The sequence below is a fragment of the Brachyhypopomus gauderio genome, chromosome 8, assembly GCF_052324685.1.
Source record: "Brachyhypopomus gauderio isolate BG-103 chromosome 8, BGAUD_0.2, whole genome shotgun sequence".
NCBI lineage: Eukaryota > Metazoa > Chordata > Actinopteri > Gymnotiformes > Hypopomidae > Brachyhypopomus > Brachyhypopomus gauderio.
Window position 1 is genome coordinate 18,669,348 of NC_135218.1, and position 20,949 is coordinate 18,690,296.

Below are 20,949 nucleotides of genomic sequence, written 5' to 3' on the forward strand. Positions count from 1 at the left end.
CCGTCACCCTTGGCTTGCTCACTGGGGGCTAGGACTTGAACACTTGTAAAGCTGCAACACTTGTAAAACACTTGTAAAGCTGCAACAACTTGTAAAAAGTGCTATATAAATACATTTTGACTGACTGATTGATGGTGGGTAATGATGGGGTGATGGTGCGTGATGGTGGTGGGTGACGGTGGATGGTGGTGGGATGATGGTGGGTGATGATGGTGTGTGGTGGTGGGTGACGGTGGGAGATGATGGTGGTGGTTGATGGTGGTTGATGGGTGATGATGGGGAGATGGTGGGTGATGGTTGGTGATGATGGTGGGTAATGATGGTGGTGGGTGATGGTGGATGGTGGTGGGATGATGGTGGGTGATGGTGTGTGGTGGTGGGTGACGGTGGTGGATGATGGTGGGTGATGATGGGGAGATGGTGGGTGATGGTTGGTGATGATGGTGGGGTGATGGTGGATGGTGGTGGGGTGATGGTGGATGGTGGTGGGGTGATGGTGGTGGGTGACGGTGGTGGATGATGGTGGGTGATGATGGGGAGATGGTGGGTGATGGTTGGTGATGATGGTGGGGTGATGGTGGATGGTGGTGGGGTGATGGTGGATGATGGTGGGGTGATGGTTGGTGATGATGGTGGGGTGATGGTGGATGGTGGTGGGGTGATGGTGGTGGGGTGATGGTGGATGATGGTGGGTGATGATGGTGTGTGGTGGTGGGTGACGGTGGGTGATGGTGGTGGGAGATGATGATGGTGGGTGACGGTGGTGGGGTGACGGTGGTGGGGTGACGGTGGTGGGGTGACGGTGGATGGTGGTGGGTGATGGTGGATGGTGGTGAGGAGATGATGGTGGGGTGGTGGGTGATGATGGTGGGTGACGGTGGTGGGGTGATGGTGGTGGGGTGATGATGGTGGGCTGTGCTTGGAAACTGGCTGATACCAGCAGGGAGAGCACCAACATCACATTGAAATAGAAAATCATTTGACAGTTTGTTTCTTAACAAAATGTTGGTTTGGGGTTGGGGGCTGCAGACTTTAATCATTTCACACCCCCACAATCATCAGAGTGGAGTACAGAATGCAGTACAGCTACCCGCGTGATCTACGTAGCCTTCAGAAAGTTTCATCTCGTTGAACTGACTCGCCTAATCTATGTCGCCATCTGTTGGTCAAGATGTGGTCGTGAAACTGAAGATTTTGAGTCATGCACGGACACGTTGACGTCTGCCTTTGCTATAATTTAAAAATATATTTTACATCCATATTATTTACAACATATATTAATATACACAGTTACTTCTATCTGTCATTGTTGGTCAGTTGATCAGTGTGATCTGGTCAATCTGACCGCTCTGAAATTTCAGCTAGTCGAAGGACTAATCATTATTATTCTAACAGAACAACAAGCCAAAAAATGATAATTTTTCATATTCCTAACTCACTACATAAACTGTATTTTTAGTTTATTACTTTACTATTTTACTTACTTTATTACTTTACCAAAGTTCTATTTTTGCAACGCGATCTGAGTTTGCGGGCTTCTGGCGCCCCGTACAATCACGTGACCCAAGTCTGCGCGGGACGTTTAATAACAAGTGGATTAATAACGACTCGTCTTTCGGATAAAAGTGGAAGATTTGGCTCTTATTTCAGATAAAATTGGAAGATTTGGCTCTTATTTCAGATAAAAGTGGAAGATTTGGCTTTTATTTCGGATCAAAGTGGAGGATTTGGCTAGATGGTTACTACGGTGATATGGAGATATCGAAGAGAGATTAGTTCAGATTTCTTGCATGTTTTGTCTCCAAATAAACGGGTCGTTTAGTACAATTGACCCTCAACTACCTGTGTGGCTACCGGCCAAGACAACTTAGTCACAGTGAAGACGTTTAGTTAGGTTAGCTGGGTTTACTGGGGTAGCTAGGTTAACTGAGTTAGGTTAACTGGTTTAGGTAGTTTAATTGGGGTAGGTGGGTAAACTGGGTTAGTTAGGTTAGCTGGGGTACAGAACTGGACTTCTCTTCAAAGTACAATTTGGACCAAGCAGTGTAAGCATCTCTAAGAAGGAATGGTTAGTAGCACCAGTGTTAATTACCTAGCAGAGTTAAGCCAGCTACCGTAATGTTCTGGTTCTGTCTATAAATGCGTGTGAACTGTTTCAGAGGAGAAGCCTCGCACCGAGTCAGGTGGCCAAAAGAAAACAGAGAGATTCATCCGATGATGAAGACTGGAGCCCAGAGATTGTAAGTGTAAGAATGACCTGTAGTCATTTCCTGCTATTCTGTATTAAATGCATGTTGTAATATATAGGGTGTGTGTGTGTGTGTGTGTGTGTGTGTGTGTGTGTTCACACAAGCCAAGTGCTTCTTCTTTAGAAAGGGAGAGGAAACACTGATGATGAAGCACTTCTGTATGAAACGTCCAGCTTCTCTGGAAATTGTGTACACCAATACATCTCTCTCTCTCTCTCTCTCTCGTATGTAGTGTGTTTGTCATATGTAATGTGGGCTGCTGAACATGATCTTTCAGATAACCAAACGGAAGAAGGGGGAGAAAGATCCACAAGACCGTTACATGTCTCCATATCGGAAACCCCTGACACAGCTCACGAACCGCCCTGTGTGTGTGGACGGCAATGTGCACGTAAGATGTTTAACTGTCATGTATGCAGTCAGCTGTCGAAACGCGCACACTCCATCATGACCTGCACTTCCACCTTGATTTTACAGGAGGCTTTCATTCGAAGTATCCTCTCAAGACCATTCAAGGTTCCCATCCCCAATTACACAGGTAGCTTAGCTTGATGATCTCTTATCATGACATTTAAAGATACAGTTTGAACATATTACAAGAAATTTTAAGTACAAGTAGAAGTGACATTAATAATAACAACTCTCAAACTCCCTCCCCTGACCCTGACTCTACCCCTAGGCCCGTTAGGACTCCGGGCTCTGGGCTTGAAGAGGGCTGGTGTCAGGAAGGCTTTGCACGACCCATTTGAAGATGGAGCTCTGGTTCTCTACGAGCCCCCTGTCATTAGTGCCCACGACCTCATCAAAGCAGACAAGTGCGTCTTGCATGCCAGGAGTCACTCGCCCTGACTGGATTCATTCCTCAAGCTCTTGTGCCAGTATCTGCTAGATTCATTCGTCATGGTCTTGTGTATCTGCATGTCCAAGTGTGGATGGTATTAATGCTGGATGTTGCTTTCGCAGAGACAAGTTGCCGGTTCACGTTGTTGTCGACCCTGTGCTCAGTAAGGTCCTTCGACCCCACCAAAGAGAGGTAAATCGGTATAAGAACTTTTTGCATTTCTAAACTTTAACATTAATTGTGTTTTTATTGTTTTTGGGGGGGTCGGAGGGGAATGTAGTGTAGTGCATATCAAGAGTCATGTAATGCAGCTGTAAGTTCCCTGTTTATGCAAGTGACATCATTATGACCTAATTCTGACATCATTCTGGTCTTATTTCCCGGGGAACCTGCTGTGCCGCTTGCCGTCCCACGCGTCTCCTCTCAGGGGGTGAAGTTTCTGTGGGACTGTGTGACGGGCAGGCGCATCTCGGGGTCCCACGGCTGCATCATGGCCGACGAGATGGGCCTGGGCAAGACGCTGCAGTGCATTACGCTGGTGTGGACCCTACTCAGGCAGAGCCCTGATCTCAAGCCCGAGATCGACAAAGCCATCGTGGTCTCTCCCTCCAGTCTGGTGCGCAACTGGTACAACGAAGTGGCCAAGTGGCTGGGGGGCCGTGTGCAGCCGCTGGCCATCGACGGGGGGTCCAAAGAAGAGATCGACCGCAAGCTTGGTAAAGAAACAGAGTTCTTCTCACAGGAGGAGAGATGCTCCACAAAGTCAAGTGATACTGTGGATAAACAAGGAATTCTAGTTTAATCTAGCAGTGTAAGGACTCGCACCCTTATGAGGACATTCATGTAACGCCAGTGTCTCATCTTTTCAGTGCACTTCATTTCCCAGAATGGCTTGCGGGTTCCGTCTCCTATTCTGATCATTTCGTATGAGACGTTCCGCCTCCATGCGGAGGTCCTCCACAAGGGCAAGGTTGGCCTGGTCATCTGTGACGAGGTATGACCTTCTCTACCACGGCACGTCTCATCCTCAGCCTCCAGGAACCGCTGTGAGCTTTCTGCTTATGTTTGAGTTGGCTGTGTTCAGGGCCACAGGTTGAAGAACTCTGATAATCAGACGTACCAGGCTCTGAATGCCATGAATGCTCGGAGGAGAGTTCTGATCTCTGGCACGCCCATTCAGAACGACCTGCTGGAGTACTTCAGTCTTGTGCACTTCGTCAACACTGGCATCCTCGGTAGGTGGTGATGCCCCCATTCAAACCTGAGCTGTTGATGATGCTTACGCTACAGATGCATGTTCACACACCACACACTGAATCAGTCTGGGAGAGAGTGTCTGGAGTCTTCCTGTCCTGGTCTCTTGTAGGCACGGCGCAGGAGTTCAAGAGGCGCTTCGAGCTGCCCATCCTGAAAGGACGTGATGCCAACGCCAGCGCCAAAGATCGCACTGCAGGGGAGGAGAAGCTGAAGGAGCTCATCAGCATCGTCAACAGGTCTTCACACGCTAGCCATCTCACGTTATCTCCACACGTGTTCACACGCTAGCCATCTCACGTTATCTCCACACGCGTGTTTACACGCTAGCCATCTCGCATTATCTCACGTTATCTCCACACGTGTTCACACGCTAGCCATCTCACGTTATCTCCACACGTGTTCACACACTAGCCATCTCACGTTATCTCCACACGTGTTCACACGCTAGCCATCTCGCGTTATCTCCACACGTGTTCACACGCTAGCCATCTCACGTTATCTCACGTTATCTCCACACGTGTTCACGCGCTAGCCATCTCACGTTATCTCACGTTATCTCCACACGTGTTCACGCGCTAGCCATCTCACGTTATCTCCACACGTGTTCACACGCTAGCCATCTCGCGTTATCTCCACACGTGTTCACACGCTAGCCATCTCACGTTATCTCACGTTATCTCCACACGCGTGTTCACACGCGCGTTATCTCGCGTTATCTCCACACGCGTTTTCAATCGTTAGCCATCTCACGTTATCTCTGCACGTGTGTTCACACGCTAGCCATCTCACGTTATCTCTGCACGTGTGTTCACACGCTAGCCATCTCGCGTTATCTCCGCACGTGTGTTCACACGCTAGCCATCTCGCGTTATCTCCGCACGTGTGTTCACACGCTAGCCATCTCGCGTTATCTCCGCACGTGTGTTCACACGCTAGCCATCTCGCGTTATCTCCACACGCGTGTTCACACGCTAGCCATCTCACGTTCTCTGCGTGTTTGCGATGGTGCACGATACCTTAGACGTCATGCTTTCGTCCTGTCTTGTATTCTTATATATATCATATTTTATTTAGTCAGGCGTCGTCATGTTTCTTATCATTGGGCATTATATAGTCATGTTTTCATTCTCTTCCTTGACAGGTGCTTGATCAGGAGGACCTCAGACATTCTTTCCAAGTACCTGCCTGTGAAAATAGAGCAAGTTGTTTGCTGCAGGTACCATGTTTACCTACTGACATGTTTACCAATAAGCTTATTCTACTGATATTACTTTCTTCTGCCATGAACGTGTGTGTGTGTGCATGAGGGTGGACACAAGTTACTCTGTTAACTGAGCCGGTGAGATGTGTGTAGGCTAACCCGTGTGTGTGTGTGTGTGTGTGTGTGTGTGTGTGTGTGTGTGTGTGTGTGTGTGTGTGTGTGTAGGCTAACCCCTCTGCAGAGGGAGCTGTATCAGCTGTTCCTGAGGCAGGCCAAGCCTGTTGAAAGTCTCCAGCAGGGCAACATCAGCGTATCTTCTCTGTCCTCCATCACCTCCCTCAAGAAGCTGTGTAACCGTGAGTGTCCCTGCGCTCGTGTTCACATCTCTCTCTCTCACAGTGCACATGCACGCTCGTCTTTGGGCAGACACCTATCCACAGTGTTAACCCGCACAAGTTGTAAGGAAGTTATAAGGAAACTTGATTGAGTGTGTGTGCGTGTGTGTATCAGATCCTGCTCTGATCTATGAGAAGTGTTTGGAGGAGGATGAAGGCTTTGCTGGTGCACTGGAGCTCTTCCCACCCGGTTATTCCACTAAAGCTGTGGAACCACAGCTCTCAGGTCTGCTATGATACCCTTAACCCCTAACCTTTAACCCCTAACCCTTAACCCCAGGTCAGTGCTGCCCATTCTTGCTCCTGGAGATCCGTTTTCCTGTACACTATAGACCCAGCCTTCATCTAAGACACCTCATCCTGCTAATCAATGTGTATTCAAACATGATTGGCTGGGTCAAGCGTCATGGGCGGGCACTAATCTTTCCAGGGCAGTTTTCTGAATTCTCTGTCATGGTGTCATTTGTCATAGTAGCCACGAGGATGTCAATTTCTCTGAAATTATTTCAGGTAAGATGTTGGTCTTAGATTATATTCTGGCCATGACCAGAAGCACCACGAGTGACAAGGTGGTGCTGGTGTCCAACTACACCCAGACCCTGGACCTCTTCGAGAAGCTCTGTCGTGCTCGGAAGTGAGTGACCATCACGTCTACAGACATTCTGTGCTGACTGAAGCACATTAGTTTAGTTTTTTGATGAGTTGATAATCGTTTGGCAGCTGTTGCATGTAGTTTATTATTTGACTGATGTGTCCTGGTGTCTGACTGCCCCTTTTATCCATGTATTAGATATCTGTATGTGAGACTGGATGGAACGATGTCCATTAAGAAGAGAGCCAAGATAGTTGAGCGGTTCAACAGCCCCTCTGTAAGTGCCTGTTCCCCAGATCTGTCCCTGCTGGTCGCTTCTGCACTCCCCTCACTCACCCTCCGTTCTCCCTCAGAACCCAGAGTTCATCTTCATGCTAAGCAGCAAAGCTGGTGGGTGTGGCCTAAATCTGATTGGTGCAAATCGGTTGGTGATGTTCGACCCGGACTGGAACCCGGCCAATGACGAGCAGGCGATGGCGAGGGTGTGGCGTGATGGCCAGAGAAAGACGTGCTACATCTACCGGCTGCTGTCGGTTAGTTCCTGACTGTCCGTGTGCTGCAGGCTACACCACAGCTATAGACTGCTTTCCCCGTTAACGAGCCTTCCCCGTTAACGAGCCTTTCTTATTAACAGTTGGGGACAGCTAAACCATTGTGTTCAGTATTTTAAAATGTGCATCTTAATTGTAAATGGCAGGACATCTGATGTTTTTATGACTCATTTAGATGTGTGTGTGTGTGTGTGTGTGTGTGTGTAGACGGGCACCATCGAGGAGAAGATCCTACAGAGACAGGCCCATAAGAAAGCCCTGAGCAGCTGTGTGGTGGACGAGGAGCAGGATGTGGAGAGACATTTCTCCCTGGAGGAGTTGAAGGAGCTGTTCACACTCAACGAGGACACAGTCAGCGACACACACGACAGGTGCTGCACGCACGCACGCACACACACACCCACACGACAGGTGCTGCACGCACCCACGCACCCACACCCACACCCACACGACAGGTGCTACACACAGTGACACGCACGACAGGTGCTGCGTGCGTGTGCACACAAACACACACACATTTGAGATTAATGTTTTTGTACACCGTCCCTGCACAGATGATGTTGGGGATTGTGGATTATGTAGTGCAGTGTTGAGTGTAGGAGTATGGTGACACTGGGTGGTGTTGAGTGTGTGGTGTAGGTGACACTGGGTGGTGTTGAGTGTGGTGTAGGTGACACTGGGTGGTGTTGAGAGTGTGGTGTAGGTGACACTGGGTGGCGAACATAAGAGTTGTTGAGCGGGGGGGGTGGCAGCGAACGTAAGTTGTTGAGTGGGGGTGGCGAACGTAACACTCGTGACGGAGTGTTTTTTCAATAGCCCTGAAATAAATGCTCCGGGTTTTTTTTTTGGTCCGTGTCCAGTTAATCAGGAATGAGATTGGGTCCGGATCCGGACCGCGGTCCGCCAGTTGAGTACCCCTGACCTAGTGTTTTAGCCAGTGTCGATTAGGGCTGAACGATTAATTGCATTTGCGATAATCTCGCGATATTTTAAAACGCGATTCTCTAATCGCACAGGCTGCCATTTAAACTGGTCACATGACTTAGGAGCGAGCCGAGCCGAGGACGAACGGAGCAAACCCGAGCAGGAGGCAGGGAGGTGGAGAAGTGAAGTTAACAAAGCGCACTTTAACATGTTGCACAATGGCTTCAGGCTCGACAGAAGCTGGCACAACTGAAAGTCTAATACCAAAGAGGGGCAGCACATCAGTTGTGTGAAATTACTTTGGCTTTTAAAAAGATGCTGCTCAACGTCAGGTACCCTGAAAAATGTGCCTTGCTACTGTTGCTACGACGCGAGGTAACACTACAAACCTTCTTCAGCATAAAAAAAAACACCACAAAGCCTCGTATGATATTTGTAAGGCTAAAATGCCAACGACCAGTGCTGCATCTTCAAATACGCCAAAGTGTTTCTCTGCGCTTATACAGCCTTAGTATGTGGTGAGCAGCGAAATACCGTAAAATCACGCATATAGGCGCAATAAGATTTAAAGCTCGGATGAATCGCAAAAGCGCGGATAGCAGCAGACAGGGTTCACTGACCGAACCGTTTGAAAGTGTAACTCCTTATGGATGTAATTGGAAGTGGCATGCTGAAATAACTCGGGCAGTAACGGAGTTCATAGTGAAAGACATGATGCCCGGCTTCATGGCTTTGTTAAACACACTGGATATGCGCTACCAAATGCCCTCACGCACATATTTTAGCCAGGTTGCTATACCTGCAGGGTTGCCAACTCTCACGCATTGAGCGTCTTAGACTAAAAAGTTACTGGTTCGCTCTGGCGCCAACCACAGGCGATCGATCGATCACGATATAATAATAATACTTTAATTTTGTCCATTTTACACCGCCCCGATAACAACAAATTACGTTAGCCACCCACTCCAGGTTCAAGTCTCACTCCAAGCGATCTTGAAAAGTTGCCAACCCTGTATCTGAGCTGTATAAAAAATGCCGAAACAGAGTTTCCTGAAAACAGTGGGAAAAAAATCGCGATTTTAAATCGCAATCTATAGATAAAAAATTGCAATTAGATTATTTTCCAAAATCGTTTAGCCCTAGTGTCGATCATTCTGGTTTGGTGTCCTCTTGCCCTGTCCTTTGTCAGTATGTGTTTCCTGTTTTAAGAACAAGATGGTGAACCAGATTTCTCCTTCCCCACTGTGCAGGTTCCGTTGCCGGCGGTGTGTAAACGGCCGTCAGGTGCGACCCCCTCCCGAGGACTCTGACTGCACCAGCGACCTCTCCTGCTGGAACCACTGTGTGGACAAGAGAGGCGTGAGGGACACTGTCCTCCAGGCCTCCTGGGACGCCGCCGTCTCCTTCGTCTTCCACCAGCGCTCACATGAGGACCAGCGGGGACTCGTCTGAATGGGTATGCACGCTGAGTGGAGACACGGGTGGAGGTCTGGAGACCGTAGTCGGATCAGAACACCCAGCAGAGTGGGAGGAGTATCAGAGTCTGGGTGTCTTAAGCGTCTGAGGTCATTTGTATTTCTGCACAGTTCCTTTTATTTATTATGTAAATATGTGTAAATAATCTTGATTAAAATTGTTCTAAAAAAGTTCCAAAGATGTTATTACTCACATTCCCAACTGTTCCACCTTTACACCATCTCTGGGTAGACACGTTAGCCATCTCACATTAAGAGGACAGACTCCGTCACAAATCATCTCAAATGGAACAATTCTCAAATAACATTTATGATAATGTATGTAATACAGTACAACATGCTGTTTGCCTAATGAATCTTACAATAGCTTATCTTATGAAGTCCTTCACCTTTTTTCTGTTTATTTTCTAAACCTGAACTTGTGAACAGGCTCCTGTCAGCAGGAGTGTGTTGAGCTACTCGTGGGTGGATGATTTTAATCAGCTGCTAGAGTGACTCTGAACCGCAGTGACACCTTCACCACTGGACCGAACGATGCAGGCGCCCTTACACTAACGCCACGGGCCACATTACACACGAGACCTGCTTCATGCCCCCATTAGCACTCTTAATGAGGGAGAGTTATTTCAGGCTTTTAATTTCAAAGAAGAAATAATACAGGTTTATTCAATTTTGCACATCTTATTAAATAAAATGTAGTTTTATTTTACTTCTTTTGCTTTAGCACCTCCTGACTACGGCCTCACGTCGGGCAATACGTCAGTTCTGTAAAAATGCCAGTGGTCCTTTTGTTGTATTCTCATGATTTCATGAACACCAGACATTACCCACAAAGCACCTGGTGGTGTTCTCTTTTTAAAGCTGCTGTTGGTGGCCACAGTACTGTTGACCTTGGACCCACAGAGGAAGGACTGCTGTGATTGACCTCCATGTCACCCAGTTCTTCACAGGTGAAACCAGCACTAGTCAGGGGGAGTTCTGTGGTGAAACTAGCTACTACACAGCTGTCCCAGCACAGCTTGGAGATCTGCAGCTGGTGGTGGCACAGTACGTAGCTCACGCCCACGTGAGCCGCCTTACATCACACTCACGTGATCCGCCAAGGTTGACCTGGAGTCCCAGCCGTCAGTCAGAATGTTACAAAAGGGGAGGAGCTTTCTCAAAGCTTGACCTTTCAACTCTGGGTCACGATCGAGAGGGTTAAATCGCAGGTCCAGAGTTAGGCGATGGACAGGGCGATAGATCTCCATCCTCTGACTGAACTCCAACAGGTCAGCAGGCAGGATAAAGTTGGAGCTGCAGAGAAGGAACAGGAAATGTGGTCATCCTTCACCAACACGACACAGAAGGACTAAAGAACTACACTATAACAGCCATCATACCTCAGGTCTAATTTAGTTATTTTACTGGAACATTCTCCTAAAAACAGGTCTGCTATCTCGATGACACCTGTTGCTGTTGAAAGAAATGAAGTTTTGGTTTTAAGTCACGTCACGTCTTGAGTGTTCTGTGCTGTGGCGATCGTAATTCTCACCCAGACGGTTCTGAGGCAGTGCGAGGACACGGAGAGACGAACGTCTCCTCGCTGCCTCCACAAACGCCACTAACAGGTCCTTCTTCTCTGCACATTTTTCCAGCAGTCTACAGTCCCTCAGGGACAGTTCTGAAACCACAAACATACAGTCCAACTGCAATAAAAATGTTTAAAAACAAAATATGTCAATAATAGGGGTGTTTTCTATTACCCTCCAGAACGGAGTTCTCTAGAAGATGAAGGAGCTCCTGATGGCAGTCTGCCAGACTCATGTCTTCCAAACGTAGTTCTTTCAAGAGAGGATTACACTCTGTAAGCGGGTGAACGGGTACGAAGGCGTTAGCTGCAAGGTCAGGTGCATCTAAATTAATTTACTGCAGGTGCCAGGTTGTTTCCTTCCTAGTACGTTACCTGGCAACATGCAAAGCAGCCCGCGGGCGTGCCGGACGCCGGTGACGTGGAGGCTGGTCAGCACCGGAGCGTGTTCAAGCACAGCCGGAAAACTCACAACCGTCGTCTGGAACGCTGACGATTTCAGTGACAGCTTTTCAAGAGCCAGTTCTGCAATTTTAAGACAGAAATCCCACAATTGATTAGAAACTGAACCCATGCCAAGCAGTAGAATCTTCAGTAAAACCACAGGAAAGGCCCATTACTGTGGTGGGACTGTATGCTGGGACATGTGGAGGGACTGTGGTCCTGCGGAAGGTTGATTTCCAGTGAGAGGCCGTTGAGTGTGGGACAGGCGGTCAGGACGCTGGCCAGGAGACCCCGGTCACACACATTCCCAACGCTCAGGTCTCTTAGGCAACAGTGGGGGCTCAGGAACAGCTTTGTGAGGGACTCCACCAGGTCGGCTACTTCATCCTCCACCACAGGCTCTGAATACACAAGGTCACATTTGCTGTAGGCACTACCATGGCAACAGGGCATAAGTAGTGTAGATATCCATCATACATAAAAAAAAATTATATTAAGGCAGCACAATATAAATAAATATACAAAGATGATATTATGGATATAATATGTCTTGCAATATCTTCAGGTAATCAGATGGGTGAGTCCTTCCTGTGCTATAAAAGTATGGTGCACTGTTTCTACGGAGCACCCACTGGGAACATTGAAGATTCTTCAGGTTTCTCAAGCATTCAGTGAAAAGAGCAGGTTTGAGGTGAACAAATGACACACGGGGAGCCCAAACAGACATTTGACACAATAAAAACCCAAACAACCAAACGCAGGTTCTGGTTTCTGCTTACGGCTGCAGGAGAGGTGGAAGGCGTGGAGTCCCAGGCAAGAAGGCAGAAGTTGGGACACGGTGCTCAGGGTGGGAACCTCCAGGTCCAGACACCGGACCTGCCCCTGGGGACACGGCCCATCAGCACTGCAGGAGGGGGTCCACTTGCTGCCCTGCTCCTCATACCCAAGCAGACACAAGCGAGGACGTTTGGCTGCACCTGGTCCCTCCCGCGTCCAGAGATCTTCATCACCAGAACTCCCTGAAGCGGCTGAAGGCGTCCTGTGGGAACCTCTACATCTGGACATGAACCAGCCCAAGACCGAGTGATCAGGAGCTCTCCTCAGAAGCACCTCCGTCACTGCCCCATGGTCGAGCAGACGGTGGAGCACAAACAGCACGTCTGCGTGTCCATGTCTGAGCAGCGTCCTGGCGTCCAGCATCCTGAGGGACCTCACCCCCTTCTCCAGAGCGGACAGGACGGGTCGCAGCTCCTCGGAGGCCAGACGCGTGCACACGACCCGCGCTGTGGCGTGGAGGGAGAGCACACGCACGTACGGCGCAGACACGGAGAGAACGTCGGAAGCGCTGAGTTCTGGGAAGGAGTTCTGCACTTGGGTGCGTCTCATCAGAACCATGTGGAAAACACTCTCCAGACACGTCTGCTTCCAGTCCGCCTCCGGAGACATGAACTGAAACGGTGAAACAGAGTTCTAATTAGTCCACAGCACCGTACACTTCAACACCCACATCTGTGTCTTTATTGAACAACACTGAGGAACACAGACAGGAAAGGAATCGTGCGAAACCTTCAGTTTGCATCTCCATGTTCGATTTAAGTCCTGCCACTTCGCCGCCCAAGCAAACGACGTAGATACTCCTGAAAGTGTAACAGACTTTGGTGTCGATGGTTCGGATCGCTTGACTGTTCAAAGGATCGTTTAACTCGTCTGGTGATGTCTACCTTTAAGTTTTGCAGCCTTTTCTATTCTGTCCAGGTAGAAAATGTTCAGATGGGGCATCAAGTCTTTGAGCAGTGAAGCTGGCAAATCTAGAAGACACTCAACATTAAAATGGGGATTTTAAAAACGGGGCACAGTTGCATTAAAATTAATTACAGTTCTAAATGTAAGTGGCATGTATGAGTAAGGTTGCACATGTTTTAACAGGTCTGTAGCCACAGCTGGGGTCGCACTGGGCCTGTCGTGCCTGACCCTGCTGCACTAAAAGGTGAAGACGCTGCTGTACCGCGCACGCGCTCTTCCAGCGCGTCCATGTGTCGCGCGACCGTCTTGATGCACAGCTGCACGAGCGACGAACTGCCGGTAGCCATGAGTCAATATCCAAACTCTCCTTTTTGTTAACAGGCAGAAAACCTCAAACACAAATTACATGTTCACTGGTTCCGGCCACAGAACCGTGCGTTGACCTGACAAACACGTACACATCGCTACAAACATGCAAAGATAATTAGTTAAGATGAAGCCCACACATCTTTACTCCATAGCCTATGTGAAGACAGCTATTGTAATATACTTCCGTTAGCTATGTCTTCCGCGATCTTCAAAGTAAAAGTCCTAAACCGCGCTCCAAATTGAAATCAGCGTTAACTGAAACTGAACAGATATAACGCACATAAAACTCTTAGATTTAGTGTATGCGATAACAAAATATTGATTTTGATGTTTAATTACATACATTTGTTTTGTGTAAAATCAGCTATACTGTGGCAATTATGTAGTACAAAAGTAAAAATCCACAAGAGATTGAAATTAGAGAATGTGTTCTGAATGGTAAAGCATGTTTAAGTTATGGGGAAATTGCCTTCACATTTCATAATAGAATATTTATATTTTATTTTTCATTTATATTTTAAATTATTTATTATACATGTTGTGTGCTATAAAGTGACTTCTGTCTTTGTCTTGACAAGCACTCTTGACAGGCATTATATAATTATATATATATATATATACTATAATAAAAATACCAACACAATATTAATACAGATTATACATTTTATTTTAGAAATGTACACATGGAAACAGTTCAACAACGTAAACACACTGGTGTTGGGTATGGATGGGTGACCTTGGTGTCGCGGTCAGCAGTCATCACACTGCACACGAATAACGAGGCCCAGTGTGAGTGGTGACATCTACAAGCAGCGGTGGGGTCACGGGCATCATTTGATCGAATTGAAGAGATGGTGGGACACCTAGAAACCAGGAAAAGGGGTTTCTCTTATTTTACAATGTTTAACAATTCATATTCCATAACCAGCGTTCTAGAGGCTAACCCTGCTTGTAGTCCTGTGGATCCCTCCTGATAAGTGTACATGTATACACAAGTGTTTTCACAAAAGGACATCAGTGTCAGTCACCTCCTTTCCTCCAGCGTTACACAAAAGGTGGACAGCCCCACGCACACAGAACATATTCAACAGAGCTCACGGTCTCATCTAATCCTTCTACTGTCTTTGATTTGCAAAGGAAACAAAGAGGCATCAGAAGCAATAAATATTTGTTTTGTTCTTATTCTGGCTTATTTACATGACTTTTTAAGTACCGAGCCTGCTCTGTCAGATACAAGGCTTTCTTGTAAAAGTTACTCAAGTCAGAAATCCACTCTTGACTTTGTATGAGGCCTACAGAGAGTGAGGCCTACAGATTATGCTCTACAGGCCTCAACACTTGGGGTTGTATAACCAAACAATAAACACAAAACACCTGAAGAAATATCTACAGCTCAACACACCTGCGTCACACACCTAGTTCAGGATGCCTGACTGAAGAGGTGCCCATACTCACACAGTGGTCTCGTGCGTGCAGGAAGTCAAACAGTTCCTCTGTGCACTCCTCCGTGGTCTGGGACCGTGAGCCCACCCTGGTTTCACAAGACTCCAGCTTCTCCCGTGCGTGGACACAGTGCTCCGTCTGCTCACACTTCTGCCTAACCGTCTCTAAGGGGTCCTGCATTGACATACACCAATAGGTTTTACTTCACAGTGAAATAACACTCCCAAAGCCCTTTACAACTACATGTGATTATAGCTGCATCTCTCCAAATAATAATGTGCCAACATACCACCATGTCCTCTTCCTCCTCCTCCTCTTCCTCCTATATGGAAAAATCGATATGGATTTAGATCTAGTGTTCAGTTCCTTTACAAAATTAAATGACCTATAAATGACCTTTCAGATTCAAGCACAAAGCAGAACGAAGTTTGTATTTGATCTTTTTTAATCAAGTGATAAGAGGACATGAGACGCAGCGACACCTCATAGAGCTACACGGAAAAGTGCGTTTAAATCCAACCTTCATTACGTTTGGTAAAGACGTGCGTGGTGTGGAAGAGATGTGCACGGTACACCGGTTTGGGTCTGAGAGCAGACGTGTAATGACCGTGCTGGGTGTTGTGATAGGAGCCCAGCTGGAGTAATGTTGGAGTAATGCTTTAAAACGCTGCACACCACCCTAGATAACATTACATCTTTTAATCATCTAATCCTCAAACATTAGTCATCCAGCGCAGCCTAAAGCGGAAGAGCGGGTCGGCCTCTCTCATAACGCCACCCGGGTCGCCATTACGAACGGTACATACAGTAAGTTACGGGTTTGAATGAACTGGTGTAATACCACTGAAAACGAGAGCAGCCCAGTGCGTGACTGGTTTCATGGTGGGTCGGTTCCGCGCCAGACCGGCGTCCCCGGACACGAGAACGCGCCCAGATACGCGCGGTCCGGACGAGTGACGGACGAGCTGCTCACTAGTGTTGACCGGGACGTACGTACCTCCTGTGGGTCTCCGTTGGAGATCATTTTCTCTTCAAACACCATGTTTCAGATGAGTTGCCCTACAACTTGCTACCAGAAGGACGACGGCCAGTGGAGGACAAAATGTGTGCAATGTGACTACATTTCCGGTCGTTCCGGTAAGCATGTTAAAATAAAAGTCCACATAAAAACGGATTTGATTTTGAACATATACGCGGGGATATGTACAGTAAGAATGGGAAAACTGTAAGAACTGTACAGTAATACTGACCAGACACTATATTTTAATGGGAACTACAGCATTAGAGTGACCATAAACTGAACAACTTTAATCAGGACTGATTCAAATGAATAGTCACAACAAAGCAACAGAAAGTGAAAGGGTCAGATAGAGCCTTACATAAAATTCTTAAAATCAAACTACCTGTATGCAAGAAAATGTTTCTTGTCTCATCTAATTTAACAGCACAGATGAAGAGTAGACAGTTTGAACTAAGAAACATTTATTTGTGACAACGGGCTTTCCCTTAAAGATGAGGTGAGAGACTAGGATTAGAGTTGCTGTTCCTCCATGTATAGAGGAGCCAGTTGAGGTGGTTCAGGCATCTGGTCCGGATGCCACATGGGCGCCTCCCTGGTGAGGGGCTCTGGGCATGTCCAACTGGGAGGAGAACCTGGGGAAGACCCAGGACACACTGGAGAGATTATATATCTCTCGGCTGTCCTGGGGAAGCCCCGGTGTCTCCCCAGAAGAGCTGGAAGAGGTGGCTGGGGGGAGGGACACCTGGACCTCTTCACTTAGGCTACTGCCCCCGCGACCCGAACCCGGATAAGTGGATGAGAATGGATGGACAGATGGAACACAAAGTGATGTATTGAATTACAGACAAGGTGCAATACTAGTTTGTATGGAGTCAAATTAGGGTCTTTAATGGTGACGAAAAAATAATAATATCGCAAATATAAGATTAGCATTTTGCATTTTACGTTCCTAATTTGTTTCTGCAATACTTTCCCTCTTTTGCGTTTCTTTCTTTTCTTTGCGTTTCACATTTTATGTTGCTGCTTTTTTTTTTTGCAATACTTTCTCCCTTTTGCGTTTCTTTCCTTTGTCACTGCTTTTCTTTGCGTCTCGCATTTTACGTTCATAATTTTTTTTTGCGCTTCTCTCTTTTCTTTGCTCCGGTTTTACCCTCTGTGTGGGGGCCGGGAAAGAGGCGTGGCCAAGAGCGAAAGGCGTGCTGTGAACGTTTTTTTTGTGATATTATTTTTTTTTTCATCACCATTAAAGACCCTAATTTGACCCCATAAGTTTGCGGCAATGTGGAAAAGTTATGATAGTAAAAGTATAAAATATGTATGTCAGTGATAAATAAAACAACTGTAGAAAACTGCAAAGGAGTGAGGATCAGCCATGAAATACACACAAAGACTCCCATTATATTTTATGGATTGAGAAAGTATTGAGACCCCTTTGATAGACACACTTTATTGTGTTGTGGATTTGATTTTAGCAGTAAGGTGAAATTGAATTAAACAGGGAGATTACATTTTTATATAAGCTTTAATAAAAAATATAAAGTGCATAAAATCAGAACTAAAGCACAGTTGTGCAATACAGTCCCTGAGAGCTAAACACAGAGTCTTGGGCTTGAACTTTAGATTAGATAGGTTTCTGTTCTTCATTCTTGGCTTTTGAGATTTGGTGATAGATTATTCCAAATCTGATTCCGAGAGCTGAGTGGTTATTAAATGCCGCTCTTGTGTGTTTAGTGCTGACCTCCTAGTGAGTTAAGAGACATGTTAGGAATGTGTGGTTTGATCATGTCAGATAAATACATCGGCCCTGAACTATTCATGATGAATAAACTTAAAGTCAATTTTATGAAAAACTGGACGCCAGTGGAAGGATTTAAGACTAGAAGTGATGTGTTTTGAATCAGTTGATTCATGAACAGTGTTGCCATAGTTACTTTGAAACAGTAATCCGACTACTGACTACTGACTACTTCTTTAAAAAGTAATTCAGTTAAGTTACTGACTACTTGCTTTTAAAAGTAACTAAGTTAGATTACTTTTAGTTACTTTCAGCAGAGGCTGATCCCCCGCCCCTATAACATGAAAATGACTACCAGTTCTGCCAATACTCACTTTATTGACATGTATTTTAACCGGAACATCAAAAATGACACTGGCATTTGTAAACTTTTTCTTGAAATAGGCTTACATGTTTTTTAAATAAATAAATAAGACAGTCTCTGTTCAACTCCGCCCACTTACAGGGTTGCCAACTCTCACGCATTGAGACACACGCATTTGACTGTCTTCACACGCTTACACGCCACACTTCCGATATCTCACGCCGAAAAAAAATCTAGTTTATTTAACTCTGATCCACATATATGATTCAATGAGTTACTAGTTCGATCTGGCGCCAACCACCGGCGATCGATCGATCGCGATATAATACTGAATTTAGTCAATTTTACACCCCGCCCAGTAACAATTTACGTTCGCCGCCAAGCCCCGGTTTTTTATTTCAGGTTTGACGTTGTGTTTTTGAAAGTAGACAGCACTCTGTCGCCAGGACAGAGTGTACAACGGACCTTAATGTTGTCTTCCTTAGCCGAAATAAAATCAAAATAATGCCTGTATTTCCAGCTGCTAAAGGCGAGCCTCTCCTTACGTCTGACTTTGGCGCCGCAGAGCAGAGATGACGTAACCGCGTAAGAAACGTGTAGCCAAAAAATAAGAATGAATAAATATAACCTACGTTCCCCCGAAATGCAGAAATAGTAACGCACGATGCTTTAGATAAGTAACTTTAATCTGACTACTAGTTTTTAAATAGTAGTTGCGTTAGACTACTCGTTACTGAAAAAAGTAGTCCGACTACAGTAACGCGTTACTAAGTAACGCGTTACCGGCATCACTGTTCATGAAGTATTTATGAAGTAGTTCCCAATGACCTGCTGTTAAAGGAGTGTCTCAGAAGCTGTGGCACAGCCCCATGGAATCAGAGGTGATAGGAGGATAGGCCTCTTCATGGACTATAATACCAACTAAACCCTACAAATGAGACCACTCACTGTAAGGAAAACCAAACCAGTGCCTATGTTTACCACCACTAGACTACTGCAGTTCAGCGATCAGCCAAAACCCAACCTGGTAGATAACCTTCTGGAGGTATTATGCAATGTCAGCATATTACAGAGACCAGGATCCCAGTCCTCAGCATCACACATAGCTACAGCATAAATATACAAAGAAGATTCTTTAAGATCAACCCCACATATTTATCCCTTAGCTGTAGGCACCTATGTAAAGACAGCCATCAAGACTACTGAGAACGACTCCTGAATTAGCCTGCTAGCTATTGGCAAGTTGCCAATTCCCAGTGACGTTTTACTCTAAGACTGATCTCACAGAAATAGGCTCCCACACAAACACGTGGTACAATATGATGCAGCAACCAGGATCCCATGCAATGGGATCCCATTTTGTGAGATCAATGGGATCCCACACAAAACGTATCCCCTCAGTAAGAGATACTGCTAGCCTGGAGCTGACTGCCACAATGAACAGGCCAAATGAACATAAACCCTTTTGCTCTCTAGGAGTTATTTGTTGCTACTGTTACACATTAAAGGCTTGGACCTGAATTCAATGTATATGATTTATGTAAAGCAGATTTGTGACAAAATGTGTTATATAAGTATCACACACACACACACACACACACACACACACACACACACACACACACACACACACACACACACACACACACACACACACACACACACACACACACACAAATAGAATTTAGGAAAGATGTAGGGCACAGCCTGGGCCACTCAAGAATTGTCAAGAGGCTTGTTAACCAATAAGATTGCATTCTCATCATTATTGTTATGAGACATACTCTTGTAGACCAGTATGAACGCATAATCATCATTATTATTAGGAGGCATACTCTTGTAGACCGGTATGAACGCAGTATCATCATTATTGTTAGGAGACATACTCTTGTAGACCAGTATGAACACGGTACTGTTCGTTTCTTTTGTAGGTAGGTCATTAAGAACAGCTCATCTAAACTTTGAAAACTAGATATACTTTCAGAATGCAGGAAACCACATGGTGCAGGTCTTTGTACCTACAACTGCAAAATGAAGAGTATTGGATGATGAAAAACACTGTTTAAAGTCTGTAGTAGTTGAACCATCTTCATGTACATCGGCTAAAGAATCTACAGTATTTAATATAATGATACAAGTAAGACTTGTTATACAAAAAGGTGGTAAAACGAATAAGCCACCTGAACCTTTAAATATGACCTGACTGGTCAGTTTTTAAATGGCCAAAAGGTAGAGCTGTAAAATCCTGCTCCAAACACGTCCCGTAATACCCTGAACCATGTCAACTGTAGTCAGTGATTCAGATAGAACCTGTTTGCATGCAAGTGCTCTTGATTTGCCATAGATGGGCTAGATTCAACAATTTAAGATTTCAAATAAATTGACTTGTCTAGAGTCTCAACCTGCATGGCGGTTTTTTCCTAAAATACAGGCTTCAGGCCCTCCACCGCCATAATCCACAAAACACTGTCACTGTCCAACATATTTATCACAGCTCACCTGTTGGTTTTGAGGGCTGATGGGTGATCTGTGGCCTAACACATTCTCCAACCACTCAATGGCTAAAATTATACAACAGGGTTATCTTTGCACCTCTCCACATACATATAGCCTACTGTGTAGATACTCTATATGTCAAAATGTCAGAACCTTCTGCACAAAACTGTTCCGCCACACCCAGCACACCCAGAAGCACATTGGCTCTCAAAATTCAAAAGATCAAGTATCAACTTCAACTCTGATTTAAAGTCCATTTTGAAGAAAAAAACCCCCCGC

At 46.0% G+C, this 20,949-nt stretch overlaps 3 protein-coding genes across 6 annotated transcripts; 1 reads left to right on the plus strand and 2 right to left on the minus strand.

Moving 5' to 3' along the window:
- Positions 1 to 1,554: 1,554 nt before the first annotated feature.
- On the plus strand, positions 1,555 to 9,600 carry rad54l (RAD54 like). 2 transcript variants are annotated; one of them, XM_077015150.1, is made up of 18 exons: positions 1,555 to 2,068; positions 2,160 to 2,240; positions 2,527 to 2,640; positions 2,727 to 2,787; positions 2,929 to 3,064; positions 3,213 to 3,282; positions 3,518 to 3,806; positions 3,960 to 4,084; positions 4,175 to 4,325; positions 4,457 to 4,583; positions 5,489 to 5,563; positions 5,774 to 5,904; positions 6,059 to 6,169; positions 6,454 to 6,577; positions 6,734 to 6,812; positions 6,889 to 7,068; positions 7,294 to 7,457; positions 9,261 to 9,600. In XM_077015150.1, exons 1-18 carry the CDS (start codon positions 2,066 to 2,068, stop codon positions 9,460 to 9,462), a joined length of 2,223 nt encoding a protein of 740 aa, XP_076871265.1. In that variant the 5' UTR covers positions 1,555 to 2,065; the 3' UTR covers positions 9,463 to 9,600. The 2 variants fall into 2 exon arrangements, with proteins under 2 accessions (XP_076871265.1, XP_076871266.1); XM_077015151.1 differs by having other exon boundaries at positions 1,555 to 2,045; positions 2,482 to 2,640.
- A 378-nt stretch (positions 9,601 to 9,978) lies between these two features.
- lrrc41 (leucine rich repeat containing 41) lies at positions 9,979 to 13,808 on the minus strand. Of its 3 annotated transcripts, none has more exons than XM_077015154.1 (10): positions 13,505 to 13,808; positions 13,221 to 13,307; positions 13,066 to 13,136; positions 12,279 to 12,948; positions 11,676 to 11,900; positions 11,431 to 11,580; positions 11,231 to 11,308; positions 11,020 to 11,148; positions 10,868 to 10,940; positions 9,979 to 10,781 (listed from the first exon to the last, which is right to left on the minus strand). In XM_077015154.1, the coding sequence occupies exons 1-10, from the start codon at positions 13,587 to 13,589 to the stop codon at positions 10,562 to 10,564; spliced, it is 1,788 nt and encodes a 595-aa protein (XP_076871269.1). In that variant the 5' UTR covers positions 13,590 to 13,808; the 3' UTR covers positions 9,979 to 10,561. The 3 variants fall into 3 exon arrangements, with proteins under 3 accessions (XP_076871269.1, XP_076871267.1, XP_076871270.1); XM_077015152.1 differs by having other exon boundaries at positions 11,231 to 11,329; positions 13,505 to 13,806; XM_077015155.1 differs by lacking the exon at positions 10,868 to 10,940 and having other exon boundaries at positions 10,568 to 10,781; positions 11,231 to 11,329.
- A 452-nt stretch (positions 13,809 to 14,260) lies between these two features.
- On the minus strand, positions 14,261 to 16,198 carry uqcrh (ubiquinol-cytochrome c reductase hinge protein). Its single transcript, XM_077013641.1, has 4 exons — positions 16,052 to 16,198; positions 15,344 to 15,376; positions 15,067 to 15,228; positions 14,261 to 14,474 (listed from the first exon to the last, which is right to left on the minus strand). The coding sequence occupies exons 1-4, from the start codon at positions 16,094 to 16,096 to the stop codon at positions 14,442 to 14,444; spliced, it is 273 nt and encodes a 90-aa protein (XP_076869756.1). The 5' UTR covers positions 16,097 to 16,198; the 3' UTR covers positions 14,261 to 14,441.
- Between the last annotated feature and the right edge of the window lie 4,751 nt (positions 16,199 to 20,949).